The following is a 20,508-nucleotide window of genomic DNA, read 5'->3' on the forward strand; positions in this document are numbered from 1 at the left end:
TCATTATAAAAAAGGACCATTTATCTATCTCTGTAATGTTTTATCTTTTCTTATGTTGTTTTGAAGACTTGCGGAATGCAAACTCTCAGAGAACTCCTGGAAAATTGTGGCTACTGTTCTACAGTCACCAAACTCCCTGATAGAGCTGGACCTAAGTCACAATGACCTGAGAGATTCTGGAGTTCAGCTTCTCTCTATGGGACTGTTTAGTCCCCACTGCAAACTGCAGACATTAAGGTTGGTGTAAGGCAATGCATTTACTGATATGTATTTGTGTTTGTTTGTTTACTTAATTTTTATAGTTAGCGATACACTACAGTGACAGGTAAATTAAAAATATTCATTATAAAAAAGGACCATTTATCTATCTCTGTAATGTTTTATCTTTTCTTATGTTGTTTTGAAGACTTGCAGAATGCAAACTCTCAGAGAACTCCTGGAAAATTGTGGCTACTGTTCTACAGTCACCAAACTCCCTGATAGAGCTGGACCTAAGTCACAATGACCTGAGAGATTCTGGAGTTCAGCTTCTCTCTATGGGACTGTTTAGTCCCCACTGCAAACTGCAGACATTAAGGTTGGTGTAAGGCAATGCATTTACTGATATTTATTTGTGTTTATTTGTTTGCTTAATTTTTATAGTTAGCGATACACTACAGTGACAGGTAAATTAAAAATATTCATTATAAAAAAGGACCATTTATCTATCTCTGTAATGTTTTATCTTTTCTTATGTTGTTTTGAAGACTTGCAGAATGCAAACTCTCAGAGAACTCCTGGAAAATTGTGGCTACTGTTCTACAGTCACCAAACTCCCTGATAGAGCTGGACCTAAGTCACAATGACCTGAGAGATTCTGGAGTTCAGCTTCTCTCTATGGGACTGTTTAGTCCCCACTGCAAACTGCAGACATTAAGGTTGGTGTAAGGCAATGCATTTACTGATATTTATTTGTATTTGTTTGTTTACTTAATTTTTATAGTTAGCGATACACTACAGTGACAGGTAAATTAAAAATATTCATTATAAAAAAGGACCATTTATCTATCTCTGTAATGTTTTATCTTTTCTTATGTTGTTTTGAAGACTTGCGGAATGCAAACTCTCAGAGAACTCCTGGAAAATTGTGGCTACTGTTCTACAGTCACCAAACTCCCTGATAGAGCTGGACCTAAGTCACAATGACCTGAGAGATTCTGGAGTTCAGCTTCTCTCTATGGGACTGTTTAGTCCCCACTGCAAACTGCAGACATTAAGGTTGGTGTAAGGCAATGCATTTACTGATATTTATTTGTATTTGTTTGTTTACTTAATTTTTATAGTTAGCGATACACTACAGTGACAGGTAAATTAAAGATATTCATTATAAAAAAGGACCATTTATCTATCTCTGTAATGTTTTATCTTTTCTTATGTTGTTTTGAAGACTTGCGGAATGCAAACTCTCAGAGAACTCCTGGAAAATTGTGGCTACTGTTCTACAGTCACCAAACTCCCTGATAGAGCTGGACCTAAGTCACAATGACCTGAGAGATTCTGGAGTTCAGCTTCTCTCTATGGGACTGTTTAGTCCCCACTGCAAACTGCAGACATTAAGGTTGGTGTAAGGCAATGCATTTACTGATATTTATTTGTGTTTGTTTGTTTACTTAATTTGTATAGTTAGTGATCAGTGTTGCCACAGTTACCTTGAAAAAGTAATCTGATTACTGATTACTCCTTTAAAAAGTAACTTAGTTACTTTACTGATTACTTGATTTTAAAAGTAACTAAGTTAGATTACAAGTTACTTTATTTGTTACTTTCAGCAGCTGCCGACAACACCCCCACTGCCTCAACATAAAAATTATAACTGGTTTTGCCAATTCTCACTATACTGGAAGTGCATTTTACCTAACCTACTTCATTTTTGTAGTTAGTGATACACTACAATGACAGGGAAATTAGAAATATTCATTATAAAAAGAGTAATTGAACTATATGAAAATTGTAAGAACTATATAAGACACTGCCATTGTATTGCCATAGATAAGCCGATACCAGTCAACAAGGCAAATATTGGCTGATGCCGATGCTAGGCCATTATATATTGTTCATTGCACCCCTACAATTTAGCCATATTACATATTGTACTACATCTTAGTGAAACAGTTCAGATTTGTGTGTGTGTGTGTGTGAATGATCTATGCCACACTCTAAAACCTCACAGCTATCATTACTTCAAATGTTTAGTAAGTATAACACAGTTTTTGTGTTTTGTTGAGATTACTTGCCTAAAATGAGTGTAATTTAATGTTGAGGTGGAAAAGTCAATTTAAATCAAGTAAACTACTTGAATTGCTGAAGTTTGTGCTACACTGTGAAGTTAGTTGGTTAACCTTACTTACTTTTAAAAAGCATGCAAACTGATGAAATTGAGCCTTCAAATTACTGACTAATCTGAAATAGTAATTGCAAGTTGTGTAAATAAATGCTTACTTAGTGTAGTGCACTTACACTACTGAGAATTCCTATTTCACCTAACTAGGTAATTACAAGTAAAGCATACTGTTTTTTTTATTAAACACAAGACAGTATTCCAGATTAGTCTGTAATTTCATGGCAATCGATTTGCATGCTTTTCAAAGGTTTAAAGGTGTAACATTAGCCTGGAAAATCCAGAAAGACTAAGGGTCACGAATAATGAAACTGGCCCAACTCGAGGGGCAGCACCAAGCATACATTTGAAAATCTCTCTGCACGCAATTGGAAAACACTACAACCAGTGTTTACTGACTGATTCCGGACATCGACGCAATTGGATAACACTGCGACCAATGTTTACTGACTGATTCGTTGCAGCGCTGTTGTCATCTGTTTAGCTCACCTTTGGCCCACCTATATCAGATACACCGATGTGATTAGTTCCTCAGGATGCAAGTGGTAAAAGTAATGTGTATCATTACTCATTGCCAGAGTCTCTTGCATAGACAATTTAAATTGTGACAATGCTCGCGAGGACTCTGGACTTCCAGGGTAGTGTAACATCGCTTAGAGCACCCTAACTAACTTTACAGTGTAGCACAAGACTCCTAAGACTAGCCATTAATAATAACATATCATATTTCAACATTATGACATATTTTGGGGTACACAGGCCTGTGTGTGAAAAATGTCAGGTGCACCCTTATTGTGAAACTACCCAATTCAAGTTTATACTGAATTGATTGTTTACTTTTCCACTAGCCCGGTTGAAACCAGACCCTTCTCAGTCGTAACTGAGAGTGGGTCTGGGGAAGGTTCGTTTACAGCCCATTTCCAAAGGGCGTTCCCAAACGGACGCCGATCAAAATGCCTCGGACGCAATAGGAGGGGCCAAAAAACAATCACAGCAACGAAAGAGACAGAGTGACGGAAACACACAATTTGCAACACTGTCTGGTTGTAGGGAGAAGCAGGAAGAATTAACCACGTTTTAATTAAACATAGGCTAATTTACAAAGACATCGTGCCACACTGAAAGCTAATATTTTGTCACTAGCAATTTGCCCTCTGTCAAACACAATTGCATTTTCCAGCTCTGAACAAAACCCGTTCACCCGTTCACAAGCATTTTGTTTCATTCGTCCTTTCTGGCTGACCGGGACATAAAGCAGGAATGGGGGACGAGAGACTGAAACGTTCAAAGCAATTATGCCGGAATTGTTTCAAGGCAAACACTGAAGTGTAGCATTCGAGTTATGCTCGCATAGCACACCAATTCAAAAGTAGCCTATGTGTTTTCTGTCGGCTACATGTCCAGCTACTGTAGGACTATAAATGAACAGAATATCAAACCGTTTTCAGTAGCCTACCACTGTTGCAGAGATCACATAGGTATCCCTTACACAGGCGCGGATCAATGCATAGGCTAGATGTAACCTGCGTTGTGTTGAACATGCGCGATTCAGCCCTGCACACTCCCGGACTCGAACCCGCGAACAGCAGCACCTCGGATCGGGAGGCGAGCGCGCTAACAATTGAGCCAATAGCCCAGGCTACTGGCTCGCATGCCAGCAGCACTCTTGAGGCGTCGGGGAGTGAGGTTTACCAACGTTCCACAAGCACAGCTAAGCTAGCTGGCATCGGTTACATAGACATGGCTGCAGCCTAGGGGCCCCACGTGTGTGTGTGTGTGTGTGTGTGTGTGTGTGTGTGTGTGTGTGTGTGTGTGTGTGTGCGTGTGTGTGTGCAGGCATGGATCAATGCATAAGCTAGATATGGCTGCAGCCTAGGGGCCCCACGTGTGTGTGTGTGTGTGTGTGTGTGTGTGTGTGTGTGTGTGCGTGTGTGTGTGCAGGCATGGATCAATGCATAAGCTAGATATGGCTGCAGCCTAGGGGCCCCACGTGTGTGTGTGTGTGTGTGTGTGTGTGTGTGTGTGTGTGTGTGTGTGTGTGTGTGCAGGCATGGATCAATGCATAGGCTAGATATGGCTGCAGCTTAGGGGCCCCACGTGTTCCAGACAGCCAGGGGGGCCCCCATTGGCCATAAAAAAATAAATAATTCATTCAAATTCACATGAGAGAATAAAACTTAAACGTCATTGGCCCAAAATTAATATTTAAAGTAGCAAGGCGCTGATTGGGTGAATATGCGGAGTTCACGGTCAAATTAGGTTTTAAAAATATGCGTCATTCATAGGCCTAGGCTACAGTTCGTTTAGACTCCTTTAGAAAATGTCAGAAAGAAGATATGAGAGCAGGGCTCAAAAGCGAAAGGCTCTAGTGTAAGATCTAAAGAACAGCGAGACCAACCTGCAAAAAAAGGCTGCTGCCGCGTTTGAGTAGCCTAAAACACATGAGAAAAACATAGAGAACTGTCACGCAAGGGATGCTAAACCACATAATCACAATATCGTCTTATTCTAAACAAAGTTAGAGCACCCTAACTATATTTTAACCTATATTTTACTATTTATGTGTGAAAAAGGGGATTTTAGTTTTGATATAAAAAAAATTGTTAGGTCGCATGTTGAGGATATATTGTTAGTACTTCCTATTTCTACCGAGAGGTACCTCTGTGACCACCACCACCTGTCCGCTACCTGTGGGTGGTCAAAATTCAGAATTTAGGCCATATGGCAACAACATGCAAATATGGGCCTTTTTGTGTCTATTCAAATGAATGGTACCATAGGATTACAATAGGGTTACCTGTCTCTCTGTGTGTACGGTATGGATTTGCACACTTTCTGAAGGGGAGGGCTCTGTGACTACGCAGTCTCACTACAGTTGAATTATGTCCTATGACTACAATAGAACCCTATGAATTTGGGAAATGAAAGTCATCTAAATGAAATAAAGTCATCTACATGATGTAGTCTCCGGTTCTGCTCCCACCTACTTGAATGCCTTCATACAGACATACGCTACCTCCAGACCGCTGCGCTCCTCAGACGAACGACGTCTAGCTCTACCTCCGGTACGCTCAGGCCAATCCAAACTTTTCTCATCTGTTGTTCCTCGCTGGTGGAACACACTGCCAGTTCCTACAAGGGCAGGGACATCCCTCTCCATTTTCAAAAAACTCCTGAAGACCCAGCTCTTTAGAGAACATCTCCTCTCATAGCAACACTTACAACAAGTCTTGCTGATCCTAGCACTCACCAGCCGTCTTAAACTGACACGTAACTGTTAAAAACAGCACTCACTGATGCACTTATTCTTACTGTACTCTAATGTTTTTTAAATTGTCCTAATATTGTTGAGAATTGCTCTAAAACTTAAACTGTTTACCATGTTGTTAGTCGCTTTGGCTAAAAATGCGTCAGCCAAATGTAATGTAATGTAATGTAATGTAACATGATGACATTATTTAATATAAACATTGTTTTTTAAAAAAACAATTATGTCCCTAAAGGAAGGCTATTTATTTTCAAAGACGGACTGCTCTATGACAATATTACCATGATATTATCACTTTATTGGCCAAAATACAGTTGAAATTGTATTATGTTTATAACTAGATATATCAGAGCATAACTTATCCATGCTTAACTTAGTTCATTTCTTTATTTCATTTGTAATGAAATAAAAAAAAAATCACATGATCAGTAGCCTAATAAGACAAAAAATAAATAAATAAATAAATAAATAAAAACAGGTTCCTCTTCAGGTTTGATGTCAAACAATAGTAGACTAACGTTAAAGGTGCAGACAGGGATTTCACAGAAAGTCTTGTTTTTTTGTGTTTATGTTTAAATTTATTAGCAGATGGTGCTTGGTTTAGAATTTAACAGCACCGCTACTGGAGAAATCTAGGGGAAACACTGTATGAATATATAAATTAAAACTTTACAAGAATTTAACTGAATTTTACAACCATACAATATAGGCCTATGTATAATTAGATTGTATTACACTTGTGCTACACATAAGGTAACATATGCACTAACGCCTCATTCACACCAGATACGTGGTGTGTGTGTTCCGTCACAGCTGTGGCATGGTTGTGTGTGTGTGTGTGATTTCAGACATTGGCGGAGCTAGGGGGTGGCTTCGGGGGCTCAAGCCCCGAATCTTTTTTCAAAAGCCCCGAATCTTTTTTTTTTGTATGTTTTCAATTTCCAACGATTCTAATTTCTAATTTAACTTCCCCTTGGTTTCTATATAAATGTTACAAAATGTAGGCTACTGAGCAAATAGGACATCCCTTATTTTCAAAGCCCAATATTGACAGATAATCTGATTTCCCACACGATGAGTTTAGACAATGCCACAGCCGAGATGTAGGTTTATGTCATAAACCTGGCAAAGTTCAGAGCGGCGCAGTCAGTTTAAACAGCAAGCCGGTAAGAAAAAACTATTGTCAAGACATTAGGCAATTAGGCTACTGTACCCCAGAATACAAGAATAAACTTCAAAAAGACAGAAAGTTTGTTGTACTGTATTCATAGAGTCTCAATGACCGAATCAGTAGATTTACCTGTTGTCAGTTGAGTTCGTTCAATTAATTTCTTGTAGCCTAGTAGCCTAGGCAAATATGAAACGGAGACGTATCGTGGCTACCGGCGGGATTTTGAATTTGCATGTTTCATGCATTTTAGGGCAAACAATACCATGAGATTGATGTGTTCTCCATTTGAGGAACGTAATCAATTGCGGACGTGCACAGACAGCTCAGACACAGAGCGCATAGGCCTATAGGCCTAGGTTAGGCTACTTTCACTTTCTAGAGCGCATTCATTAGGCTACGTAAAAGATGCTTCATACCAAAACAATGATCAAACATTATCAAATGTATCATCAGTGGCGTGCACAGACATTTTGGGGGGCAGGTGCTCAGGAGGGGGGGAGGGGGCACTTTTTAGCTCACGTGAAATACTTAATTATAAAAAAAAAATCACACACACATGTTGAATGAAATTTGACTTGTCCTGCAATTAGTAAATCAATATACAATTAAGACAATAAATAGACCAAAATGCGTTAATTTATGTTGCCTAACAAAACCTATACAACAGAAAACGTTTGTCTTAACACATAGATTTGCAATTGCAAACTCTACCGAAATTATTTGTAGCCTATGTGGTCGTCCTCACGTTATCTGTCATTGACTTGGGCTACAGCGTAAAACTTTATCAGGTGACCAGTCGGCTAAAAATGCTTAGTTGTTTGATGCTGTATGAGACATTTTACTGCACAATAAAATGATTACACGTTGGGCTTAGAGGCAGTGGCGTAACAACCCAATGGTGGGCCCAGGTGCGAGAGCGCTACGCGGGCCCCATACTGTGGCCCAGGATGAATTAGCTCTGATACATGCAATACACATTAAGGGTGACTTCAATTGTTTATGCAAAGGGCCTGAGGCACCGAAGTAGTTTAGTAGTTACAGATTACAATTTCAAATAAAAAACACACGACTACATAGGATCCATTCAGTGGCGTAACTATAGTAGGTGCAGCAAGTGCAGTCGCACCAGGGCCCGTGACCTCCCGGGGCCCGTCGCTACCCTCGCCCTGTCTCCTTTTTTTTTTTTTTTTTAGAGAGAGTGAAGCGTCACTTTGACGAACTATCGGAAGATGAGCTCTTAACCGATGCAACTCTGGACATCATAATCAGTCAGCTCTCCCAAAAATTTGCAAGTATGGGGGAAACTTGTCATGTGTTTGAGTCTTTACGTCCTATGACCCTTCAACTCGCAGGTGATGATGAACTGCTTGAAAAGGCAAGACGTTTGTCAGACCATTATAGCAGGGACATTGCACCGACATTCCCAACACAACTCCTCTCATTCAGGTCTTGCTTTAAAGCAGAGATTTCACAGAAGTCATCTATTTTTCAACTTGCCAAAATACTGGTGGTAGATTATGACAGTGTAACATCCACATTCGGGGAAGTGTGTACTGCTCTCATGTTGTTTCTGACATTGCCTGTGACTGTGGCAACAGCTGAGCGATATTTTCCAAACTCAAACTTATTAAGACCTACCTAAGGAGCAGCATGGGGCAGGAGAGGCTCAGTGGGTTAGCTATCCTGTCCATTGAAAATACGAGCGCCAGAGCATTAAATATTGGGAACATCGTTGACGATGGGCTCGTAAGATGGCCTTCTTCTAATGGCCTAATTCACGCATATTGGGGATTGTATGCATATGAATGATTTTATTTGGTTTCTGCGCGGTTAAATAAGTTAGGCTACATTAAGTTTTGTTTCTGCGAAGTGCGAGATATAAGCAAGCAATCTACGCTTGCAGTTTCAGCAGAGGGTTGAAGAGGCGCATTGAGTGTTCCCATAATTCCATGAGAGTTGATGTTAATGCAGTAATATTAGATTACCCTGGCCTGCAGGCTGTTAATAAAATTATTTTTAATGTTTTCACATGTAACGAGGGCAAACTGTACGATTTTACTTGATCTGTAAGACAATAAAGAGACCAAACAGTACGAGGAGTTATAGTGGGCTACTGACTGACATTACATGAATGCAGATGGGTAATGGGGAACTTCCCGTTTCTTCTGTCACAAATGAATTGTTGCCTAACAAAACATATACAACAGAAAACGTTCTTCTTAACACATACATTTGCAAAATCTACCAAAATTATTTGTATGTGTCGTCACGTTATCTGTCATTGATTTGGGCTACAGCGTAAAACTTTATCTAGCTTCATCTAACTAGTTTATCAGGTGACCAGTCGGCAAAAATGCTTGTTTGGTGCTTAATGAGACATTTTACTGCACAACAAAATTATTACATGTTGGGCTTAGAGGGCAAACTGTAAGATTTTGCTTGATCTGTATGTTACCTGGCTGATGGGGCACGGGAGAAGCAGCCTGTCAGCGACCATGCCTGCTATCTGAAGACTCGCGACCGCGCGAGTTCACGTGACAAAGGAAGAGAGATAGGTCGGGTATGCGTGCGCAAGGAGGTGGCTCATTTCGGGGCATTGTTTTAGTCGTTTTTAATGACTCAGGTTTTCAAAAGATCATTTCAAAACCGACCTCAGTAAAATCTTAATAATATTAATAATAATAAAAAAGTTTCAAAAGGGCATTTTCGTTGATAAAGGGCAAACTTCCTAGTGCTGTAGCACCACCTAGGGTCTATGTATGCACGCCTATGTGTATCATGACGTGTTGTCACAAAGACTTACTCCAATTAGAAAATCGAAACCAAAATCATGTAAGTGTTCTCTCATTGACGCCTGTAGGCCTATAAGGAAAATGCGATTTCAGTTTGTAAAATGTATCTCCCCCCCCCCCCCCAACTGAATTAGTCCCCCTATGTGAAGCACTGAAGGGGAGAATTCCCCCCATTTTGAAAAATGAGCTTTAAGCCCTGAATTAAACTTAGCTTCATGTGTTCCATTGAACATTTTAACAAGTGGGTTCACAATGTGTGGGGCTGTGCTAAACCTGACCATAAGGCTACTTTTGCCTGAGTTCAAAGTAAAAATGTATTCAGACAAGGTAGCATCCCATCGGGGTTACCTCAGCATAGTATACTAGCCTATAATATACAAACCATAACTCATAAAAAAACGCTTAATTAACTAAGTGCCTGCTGATCAGATAGGCTATGCCTATAGACCCCTCTTAAAAGACCCAAAGTGCCAGTCAGATATACCTTGAGTCTCACATTTTTAAAGTCTCCATGTGTCCATTAGTTTACACAGAATTCACTAGAAGTCCTTATTTAAGGGGTTATTTTTCAAAATTTTCTGTCGGGGGTGCATGCCCCCGGACCCCCCTAGCCTTCCGTGTGTGGCACTGCGGGCTAAGCCCCCAATGTTTCAAATGTCTGGCTCCGCCCCTGATTTCAGACTGTCAGGTACAGTAGGTGTCTTGCTACGGGTACCAGTAAGTGCAGTGTCAAGTTTGACGTTGTTTGGATAAGAAATGCAAAATATATAGTTAAATATATTGGTATGAGAAGCACACGTTGGGTTTCTCTGCTCTACTGTAGCCACTCCCCCTCTCACACAGCACAGTGCAGGACCAGAGACAGAGAGGATATGGGCACAGCATGGGTCAAGTTGTTTGGATGATCATCATGTCTGACGTCAACACTAAAGATTCCCTGTATGCAGTTTGCTTCTATATCATTAAGCTATTCAATAGGTATAGCCTTACATCAAAGCTTTAGGCTCATGTCATTTCGATCAGCTACAGACAATGAGTGGCAGACAGAGCGTGTCACTTACGCTAGAGCAGGTGAGCCTATTTTGATTTCTTTGGCAGGTGAGCCTATTTTGATTTCTTTGGCAGGTGAGCCTATTTTGATTTCTTTGGCAGGTGAGCCTATTTTGATTTTTTTGATTTCACAAAACGTTGGCGACCCCAATCATTCACATGTTGCGCGAGAGAGTGCAACTCATCTCTGCTGTAACATCCAGACGAGAGCGGTTCTTTAATTTTCCCCAAATGTCCTTGCGCGTTGTTTTGCTATTTTATTTTGAACATTGATCCAAGTTTATTTTTACTTAGCTAGATTATAATACAGGATCCGTTACGTAACTTGAATATCATGGGGTTTTATTTATTTTTTTATTTAATGTATGTATATTTTAATGTAGGCCTAATATACTGGTCAATTTTAAGATACATCTCAGGTCTCTGCTGTAACATCCAGACGAGAGCGGTTCTTTAATTTTCCCCAAATGTCCTTGCGCGTTGTTTTGCTATTTTATTTTGACCATTGAAGTTTATTTTTACTTAGCTAGATTATAATACAGGATCCGTTACGTAACTTGAATATCATGGGGTTTTATTTTTTTTTAATTTAATGTAGGCCTATGTATATTTTAATGTAGGCCTAATATACTGGTGAATTTTAAGATACATCTCAGGTCTCTGCTGTAACATCCAGAAGAGAGCGGTTCTTTAATTTTCCCCAAATGTCCTTGCGCGCCTGGTTGTTTTGCTATTTTATTTCGAACATTGATCAAGCATAATTCTGTCAATCAAATATCTCATGTGGCCTGTCTAAGTTTATTTCTACTTAGCTAGATTATAATGCAGGATCCGTAACTTAACTTGAATATCATGGTTTTTAATATTTTTTTTAATGTATGTATATTTTACTGTAATGTACAACACAGTATGACAATGTGGGATCATGGGGTTACAGCATAGATCTCGGGACATCTATATAACATGTAAAACAGGTGACCGTTAGCATGCTAATTCACATAAAAACATGCTTCATTGCAAGTCTCTAAAACATAACTTTACAAAAGGCATAAATCATCAACTGAACTCAAAATAGTTAACTGAAATCATTATAACATTGCATGACAAAATATGAGACACATGTACTTGGAAGTCTAAAAAAACCATGGTTTATCCCAGACCTCCTAAGTCAACCCACTTAACGTTATCCAACTCCAGTCTACATTAGTATGGAACCATATATGTTGCATAATTCAAATTAAATTACATTACATTATGCAATTGCCAATTCATTATGCAATTCAAATGGCAAATAATTTTGCAATTCATATTTGCAATCACAGGGGGGGCGCTATTTATTTTCCATTTGAATAAAATGCCTTAGATGGCAAAATGTTTTGCCCAAAATAATCCAAAAATGTTTTCAGGCTGGCATTGTCAGTTTTGCCAAATATGTTTTCAAAATGCAATCCTATATTGCACTTTGAATATTAAATTGCAAAACGAATTGACAGTTAAATGATGAAACTGAATATTGAAAATTGAAATGCAAAATTAATTGACATTTGAATTTTGAGACTGAAGTACCATGGCAAAATGGAATGCAATTCAATCCATGTTTATTCTATTTTTTAACCAACATTATTCAAATTGATTTTAGGATTGCATTGTCACTTTGCAGATTAAAATACAATTTGTTGGAAATGATTGCAAATTGCAATATTACATTGCATAATGAATTGGCAATTGCATAATGTAATGTCTTTTAGAATTGCAGATTGCATTCTCAATCTCATTTGAATTATGCAACATATATGCTTCCATACATTAGGTGTGTAAATACCCAGGTCACACTGTTCCTTACTGCTAGATGGCTTATAGTTGCCTCACTTTTAGTAATAATTTAACTAGCAACTATTCTACTCCGTTACATCATATATTATCCATATACATTATATTATATTACTATTACTATTTTATATATTTGTTTTCTCCTATTAATCCTTTCCTCTCTTTTATCTAAATCTAATGTAATCTGGCGCGAGAGATGGTCAGTTCGTTACAATCACGTCACTCTTGGAATATATACTGCAGCGCAGCCGCAGGCGTTAAAGTCAGTTCAACAGGAGTCAGCGAGTAGTCAACAGCTCTGCAGTGCCTCATTTTGCTGTTAACGTTAAGACTTCAAGAAAATTCGTGAACCTTCTCGCCAGGTAGGCATCTGAACTCGTTTTCCTTTACTTTCAGTACTTTTTAAGTTCTTGGGCTGTAGAGTTATTCCGGAAAAATGGGGAAAGGATGGAGCTTATTAACAGCTAATCTAATGTTAACGTGCTAGTTTCTAGTCGACCATCTGGTGTTAATTTTAGACTGATAAGAAAAGTTACCTTTGTAATAGATGTAACTTGTAAATACTTCTATGTTTTATCAATTTTTTGAAGTGTTTTGTTTTTAGTGTATACGGTTCGCCTCTGTGAATGTTGTCCAATGTTAGTGTTTCACATAAAAAAAAACATAGACAGTAACGTTAAAAGACAAAAACAAGGTTAACGTTAGCCTTAACTTAACATTAACGTTAGCTGCTAGTTCAACAAGAGTAAATCACAGCAAGTCGTCAATAATTCTGCTGTGCCCCGCTTTGCTGTTAAGACTTTAAGAAAATTATGTAATCTTCTTGCCAGGCTTTGAGGAATTGTATCAGAGGGTAGCTAACGTTAACGTTAGATCTGCTGTTTTTAAGTCTGGTGCCCAAAGATTCTAGAGCGCTACGCGCAAGATGGATTACTGGCTGGAAAATACGTTGGATATGTTGAAGTACGTTCTATGACTCTATGGGCGCCATTTTAATAAGCTCAGGTGTCGTCACAGACGCTGGCTACCGTGGGAATCCTATGGCGCTGATCCTAAAATGTTATCAATATTTGTTCTTTAAAGCTGTATGTTGAAATTACGAGAAACCCAATAGACCACACCATGTCTAGACCAGTTAAATATATTTTATAAAGACAATGTCGAATTATTTCCGAGAGTAAATTAGGCTAGGGCACTGACATCTGTCCATCGTCAACCAAAACTAAGTTCAATAGGCCTATGTTTGGGATAGCGTTAATGTAATATCATTACTTTGTTGGGAAACGAAGTAGTCGGTCAATTTAAATTTCATTAATTCGTTACAGTTACTGAATAACATAACGTCCATTCCTGCATTAGGCCTAGGCCTAGGCTACTCGGCCTATTAACTTATTGTCTCCATGATTGCTTAGGCCTATTTAAAATATGGATTAGCCTTGACAGCCTAGGCTACATTATTTCATAGAAATGTGTAGGCTACAGCACGCATTTACTCCCTGCGCCTCTCTCCCTCAAACGGGTTCAGCCTGCATCTCCCCTAAGCAAGCAAATCAAAACGGTGGCTTGTGCAATAACTGTTCATGCAGACTTCAACTGGCGCGGTAGCCTACACAACTTTGCAAAGTCAACTTGAATGTATCAATTTTGAACAAAGTTAGTAGCCTATTATACCCTATTTATCACAACATTGTCTGTCGCGTTGTCAATCGCAAACGAAAATTTATTCAAACGGCTAAGGAATTAACTGTAGCTTAATTTGTGGAGATCGAAGAGAAAGCATCTGTTTGACATAGGCCTACGCGTAGCCACGGACGGGCCTAGGCCCATCTACTTGCAGTCTTGCCTGTCCGATTAGAGGGCTTTCCTTCGTTTACGCTCACCATCTTAAAAAGACGCGCATGCAAGTCAACACTGCGCTGAAACTTTAAGAATCAGTCAAATCGCGAACAGCCACAGCTCCGTTTAATTGTCAGGTGTGATGAAATGCGTTCATATTCCACTTCTTATGTCATAAACGTTGAATGCCAATGGAAAGGTTTTGTGGTAGGATTGTCCAATGGTCAGTGTTGCTTCAATTTGTGTTTTGATTTATGCGACGCACCGATGCTGGTTCATCAGTTTTGCGCAAGTTTAGCCGACTGCCTAATTTGTCATTTTCGTTCTATAAGTTCCATTTATCATGTCATGAATGTAACATGCCTATGATAAGGCTTTGCAGTTGTACAAGATGGTCAATCTATTGTCTCAATTATGATTCATGTGACGCGCACAGCGATGCTGGGTTCATGCACTTGATCAGCCTAGAACATTTTGGAGAGGGAATGAGAGAAAGAACGCACGCAAGAAACAATTGAATTAAACGTAGGCCTAATTTACAAAGACATCGTAAAACACTGAAAGTTAATATTTACACCACGGGTCTCACTGTCGCTCTCAAGCTCAGTCACGTGCTGTCCTCTTTTGAGCTTGCGAGAGGCTTAAGATGCACAATTGCGCAGCCTATAATAAAAAGTAGCCTAAATAATGCTTAATTAAATAAAAGCATGTGCTTACGCAGCCTATAAGTAAAGAAAAGACCCAATAATTTGCAATAATTTGAGGATTTACAGTAGGCCTAGAGTAGGCCTAAATGATACTACAGCTATTTTATAACTCAAGCAAATTGTTTTCAATTAACAGTTGCACAAATTAAGTTCAACGGTTAGATTCATCTGGACGTGTTTTAAGTTGGCTGCAGCCTGTAAATAGGCTAATGATTTTTGAAAACGAACTTCTGTGGTCATATGCATTTTACATAGGCAAGCAGGACAATTTGGGAGTTTTTGACTGCATGGAAAAGATACATAGTGTCAAGCACGGTTGTGTTTAGCCTAGGCCTACCATTTGCATTTATTTAAGTTATGAACATCAGACGCTTGAGTGAAATCTCGACCTTATTAGTGATTGATAGCCAATCTTATGCGCTGTGTTTAAGCAGGCCGTGAACAAAGGGTTAACTTATAGCCTACAGGTAGAAAAAAGAAAAATGGTGATAATATAACGTTAGCTAAGTTAGTTTGCCTGCTAGCTCGCTTATCAGTAGGCTATACAGTCTCTCAATGGGAATTTATGTGATCTATTTACCAGTGCAATAGCTACTTCTGTCTAAATAATAGGCATATTTACCTCTCCTTATTCAGTGTAAACTTGGAAAAAGATCAATCGGGTCTTTCGCACTGTCAGTTCTTGCAATTCATTACCGAGAAAGAAAAAAAACAGCTGGCAACGTTAAAAACAGCTGTTCAGGTGGGCTCATAGAATTGGAACTGTATATGAAATTTTGCGCTGAGCTTATTAAAATGGCGCCCTGTCAGGCTCAGAGCGTACTTCATGCCTATGACGTAACTGATCTATCTTGCTCCGCTCTAGAATCTTTGCTGGTGCCCAACGACCAACGTCCCGCTTTGTTTTTTGAGTCTGTGGGGATCCAACGGCTGCGGCTCGAGCCCCAACCTCTCAATCGGAACTCCTGGTTGTCCTCGCTCCAGAATTCACCCTTCGCTAAGCCACACCCGAAAACCGCCACAGGCCAATCGTGGCTTAGCAACCCGTCACTAGGCACGGGAGGTCTGACAAGCTTTCGAGTTTTGCTATGTTAAGCAGTTTGCGTTTTGTTTCATTCGATTCTCCTGAATGAATGTAACAGGCATGGGGGACGAAAGAGACATACCATTTAAACTATGTACTTCCCACAACTTAAATATTTGACAACATATCATGAATGGTACTTCAAATAGGTGTTATTTTAAATAGATTGTTGATGGGTTATACATGTTGGTGAACGTCTGTTGACAACTTCTTGCCGTCATCGTGAAGCGTGTATCTCGCGGTTACGGAAATATCATGCAATATGCCATTTTTTATAGTTAAAAACAATATGTGTTCTCAATTATATCATGTTTCTATAGTGTAACATGTTATTTCACTGTGTCTTTACGTGGGTTAGGGCACCACACATACAAATAAGTGCCCTTTATGACCCAAAGGCCTTCAGTCTCCATATGTTAAATAACTCATGAACGGTTTTGTTCAGAGCTGAAATTCCAACTGTATTTGACAGAGGGTAGTTGTAGATTGCTAGTGACAAAATATTAGCTTTCAGTGTGGTACGATGTCTTTGTAAATGACATTTCATTGAAAAGTCCCGGTTCTTCCCCTATGTAATAGACGTGCAGGGTGCTAAAGCTTGTCAGGCATAGCAACTGTAACGAGGGAGGGCGGGACTTAGCTAAGGGTGAATTCTAACTGAACTGCACAGACAAAGGATAACAGAGTAGGCTATCTGAATTTGAAACACCTCTGATTCTCAAGACAGGCAGGCTACGAGATACAGGATAGCTAGAACAGAGAGGGAAGGGTTACAGGTCTTGCAACAGTATGTCATAACCAATTAAAAAGGACGATATATATAATTTATAATATGTAAACTTAAACTGGACAGGTCATAATAACCTCTGACTAGTTTAGGCTACTTATTGTTAAATTGCCATGTGAGCGGCAGCCAGCAGGGGAGGATACGTCACAAGATTATTTAAAAAGCAAACCTGCGTCTGCCCTGATTCTGATATCATGGCGGTATCAATTAAATCGTGAGGGGCCGCCATGCTGAAATAAACATAGAGGAAACTCTGGGCTATAATATTAAAATACCATTTTTTAACAAGCCTTCCCTAAATTCTAAAATGTATCAATGTGTAGGCCTATTCATGAGCTCATATCCTGAATAGCACCTAAGCAACTAACCTCTTTGAGGGTTAGAGACAACATGTGGGGAGAATCTATATTAAATCAGTGCAAGTGAATTCTTTGACCAGCTGCTGACCAGAGTAGTGATATGACAGTGGTGGACAGTAGTGATCTGATCTGATGTTCTGTTCTTGATTTTTATTGATCAGGGCGTTGTGTAAACAGTATATCTTCCATTTATTCATGTTATCTTTTGTTGTGTTCTCATGCAGGCTTGCTGATTGTAAACTCACAGATACGTCTTGTGAGATTGTGGCTTCAGTTCTACAGTCACCAAACTCCCTGCAACAACTGGACTTGAGTGACAATGACCTTGGGGATTTTGGAGTTCAGCCTCTCTCTAAGGGACTGTCCAGTTCCAACTGCAAAATACAAACATTAAGGTGGGTGCAGACATTTCTTTGTAGTCTTTGTATCTTTGTCTGAAATGTCCTCCTTAGTTAGAAGAACCATGACAACATAACAATGGTAACCTGGCCCTAGCCAGATGAATGTCGTTCCGCTTAGCTCCGCCTAGCTTCACTCACATCCATCTGGAACCTCTTCCATTGAGAGTGATTTCTCCAACCAACTTTATGGTTTAGCCAATCAGGACGCAGGGCGGGAGTTTCATAGATGTGACATAGCGTAGAAGCGACTGTGAGACTGTTATCAGCGTCACGGGTTGGCTTCGATGAGAGTGGTTGAAGTAGCACGTCAATAGATGACGGACAAGTGGCTTATTCAATCATATGCAAGCATTTTTTGATTAGGTCCAGCCTTCTGAAGCAAGACTTCAATGGATCGGTTCTAGATGGATGAGTGGAGCTAGGCGGAGCGAAATTCATCTGGCTAGAAACAGGTTATAACAATGGAACATCAACTGGTCAGTGAAATGAAAAAGTAGCAATTAATATCCTACCCTGATATCACTGTCCAGGTGTCATTCTACTTTTGAGCTTATTTGTGAGGCTTAAAATGTCTGAACTGATCAAATCAGTCATATTAGTTTATGATGAAGCAATATGGCACAAGTGAGAGTGGCGTTGGTAGCACATAATGCCATGGCTTTTATTCAGCCTTGTGCTGTAGGTAATCACAGCCATGGCTATATCTGGGTATATGGCTCTCAGATGGCTATATCTGCTACCAACGCCACTCTGCCATATTGCTTTCATAAAACAGTTCTAACTAGTTGAGTTAAAAGTCACCAAATTGTGTTTTCTAACGGTTTCTAACTAATTTATATATGTTTTTTCATTCAACCTCCGCCCGAAAAATAGTTCCAGTAGTTCCAATCTCCACGGGGATCCAAACGCGACACCGGAGAGCCAAGTTCAGGTTGAGAGAGGCTATGTGTGCTTGTGCACACAGTGATTTTGCAGAGCCCACTCGTTCATATTATGTCATATGCTGAATTGAACAGTCACCCTACTCTACTTACTCCATTTTCTCACTCAATAGCTGTCAAATGTGATGCTCACACTGGACAATTCAGAGCAAAAAGCGGAGTGTCCAAGTGCGGATGTCCTTAGATATCGCCACTCAGGAAATGTCTCTTGTCCAATCAAAAATTAAGAAATAGTTTAACCAGACCTATCTGTTGTAAAATAAAGAAATAACTTAACCAGACCTATCTGTTGTAAAATAAAGAAATAACTTCAGATTAACACAATGTCACCAGTTGATGCATGTAAAAACAATGAAAAGGACATTCTCTCTCTCTCTCTCTCTCTCTCTCTGTCTCTCAGGCTCTCTGATTGTCTCATCTCAGAGAAGGGTTGTGGTTTTCTGGTTTCAACCCCCTTTCCCTCTCATCTAAAAGAACTGGATCTCAACTACAATTATCCTGGAGAATCAGGACTGAAGCTGTTATCTGCTAGACTGGAGGATCCTGTCTGTAAACTGGAGATACTGAAGTATGTTCAGAAAGAAACCCTAGTGTTGCACATTAGACATTGTCTCCATTGTGGAGACCATAGTTATTTCTTCATACCGAGTGTACTGGACTATTTTCAAATGTGTATTATAATAGCTGCATCCACAATCCAATGCAAATATTTAGAGGTGCGTTCAAAGATAGTTTAGAGGTGTGTTGCAAACATAGCTGAAAGTTTAGGAACCTCTGCATTCTGTTTGTCTTGAGTTCTGTGCGAACATTTCTGAACACTCAGTGGAGCTGGAAAGAGTTACTGTTAAAATGGACTCTTTACACCAAATTGTTTGAAATCTTACTGTTCAGAGAAAGCATATTTGCCACAAACATTTACCACTGTTTGTTGAATTTGAATGCCTCTCAGATTCCAGGCTGTGACAGGGAACAGTTTATCCCCGGCAGACAAGAAATTTTCTGATTGCTATTTTCTGATTGTCTGACAGAGAGGCTATTAATTCTGTATATCAGGACACCTATGAAGTAGATCAAGGTACTCTAATCAATGCTGGGTAATGTCACTTCTGTTGAAGTTCAAACAAAACAGAGTGCTACGTACCTTTCCTCTCCCTCCTGTGTCCTTGCGGTTGGACTAGTCTGTTTTAGTTGCCGTTTTTGTGTCCTAAGAGACCGTGTTTTTTTTAAAGTGTATTCAGGCAGCTAGCAGATGGTGAGGTGATGTTTGCTGTATGTGACAATATGTCAGTAACCAAAGAAAGTGGTACAACAAACGATCATTAATTCAGGGTTCTCAACAAGTGGTCCGTGGCCCACAGGTGGAGTGTGAAGGTGTTGCTGGTGGTCCCTGATCATGCATTAAATAATGGAGTTTCACTGCTGGAAAGTGCATTTGTTATTCAAAGGGAGTCCTCAGGTTGCTCACTAACTCTAATCTAAGTACAGGACAGATAGTGTCGGGGCATTTTACTTCATGATTGTCTCCTGAGAACTAGAGGGGTCTTGAGGCGTCACCTTGGATGCCTTTGTATGCGATAAAGACAGCTGGAAAGAGATTTACTTCATTACTTTATACCAGGAAAAACATGTATGGCAGCAGGCTATTTTCTGTGTGATAATAAATCACATTTCACAGGTGGCACAATCAGAAAAAGAGCAGCGTTGAGATCTGTCAAATGGTACGTGTGTGTGACATTTTGTTTTTCAGAACTGACCGTGTGTGACATTTTGTTTTTCTTACAGAACTGACCACGCTTCTTTAGACAGAGCACGACCACGCTTGCTGAGATGTAAGTTAATTGTTTATTTAGTATTTGTGATCATTCACATGTTTTAGCTTGGAATGTGTGTATGGGAGTCTTGTAG

General features: G+C 39.6%; 1 protein-coding gene across 1 annotated transcript in view; it reads left to right on the top strand.

Moving 5' to 3' along the window:
• LOC143135698 (NLR family CARD domain-containing protein 3-like) overlaps positions 1-20,508 on the top strand; it is a 219,438-nt gene that overhangs the window by 195,293 nt on the left and 3,637 nt on the right. Inside the window, exons 5-7 of the mRNA XM_076296147.1 lie at positions 17,486-17,656; positions 19,004-19,171; positions 20,386-20,432. Coding sequence (XP_076152262.1) covers positions 17,486-17,656; positions 19,004-19,171; positions 20,386-20,432 — 386 coding nt within the window. The remainder of the gene's footprint in view (positions 1-17,485; positions 17,657-19,003; positions 19,172-20,385; positions 20,433-20,508) is intronic.

Source organism: Alosa pseudoharengus, unplaced genomic scaffold (genome assembly GCF_046254945.1).
Source record: "Alosa pseudoharengus isolate Yale_2024_CS ecotype anadromous, Long Island Sound unplaced genomic scaffold, YU_APseudo_1.1 YU_APseudo_1.1_scf_1, whole genome shotgun sequence".
NCBI lineage: Eukaryota > Metazoa > Chordata > Actinopteri > Clupeiformes > Clupeidae > Alosa > Alosa pseudoharengus.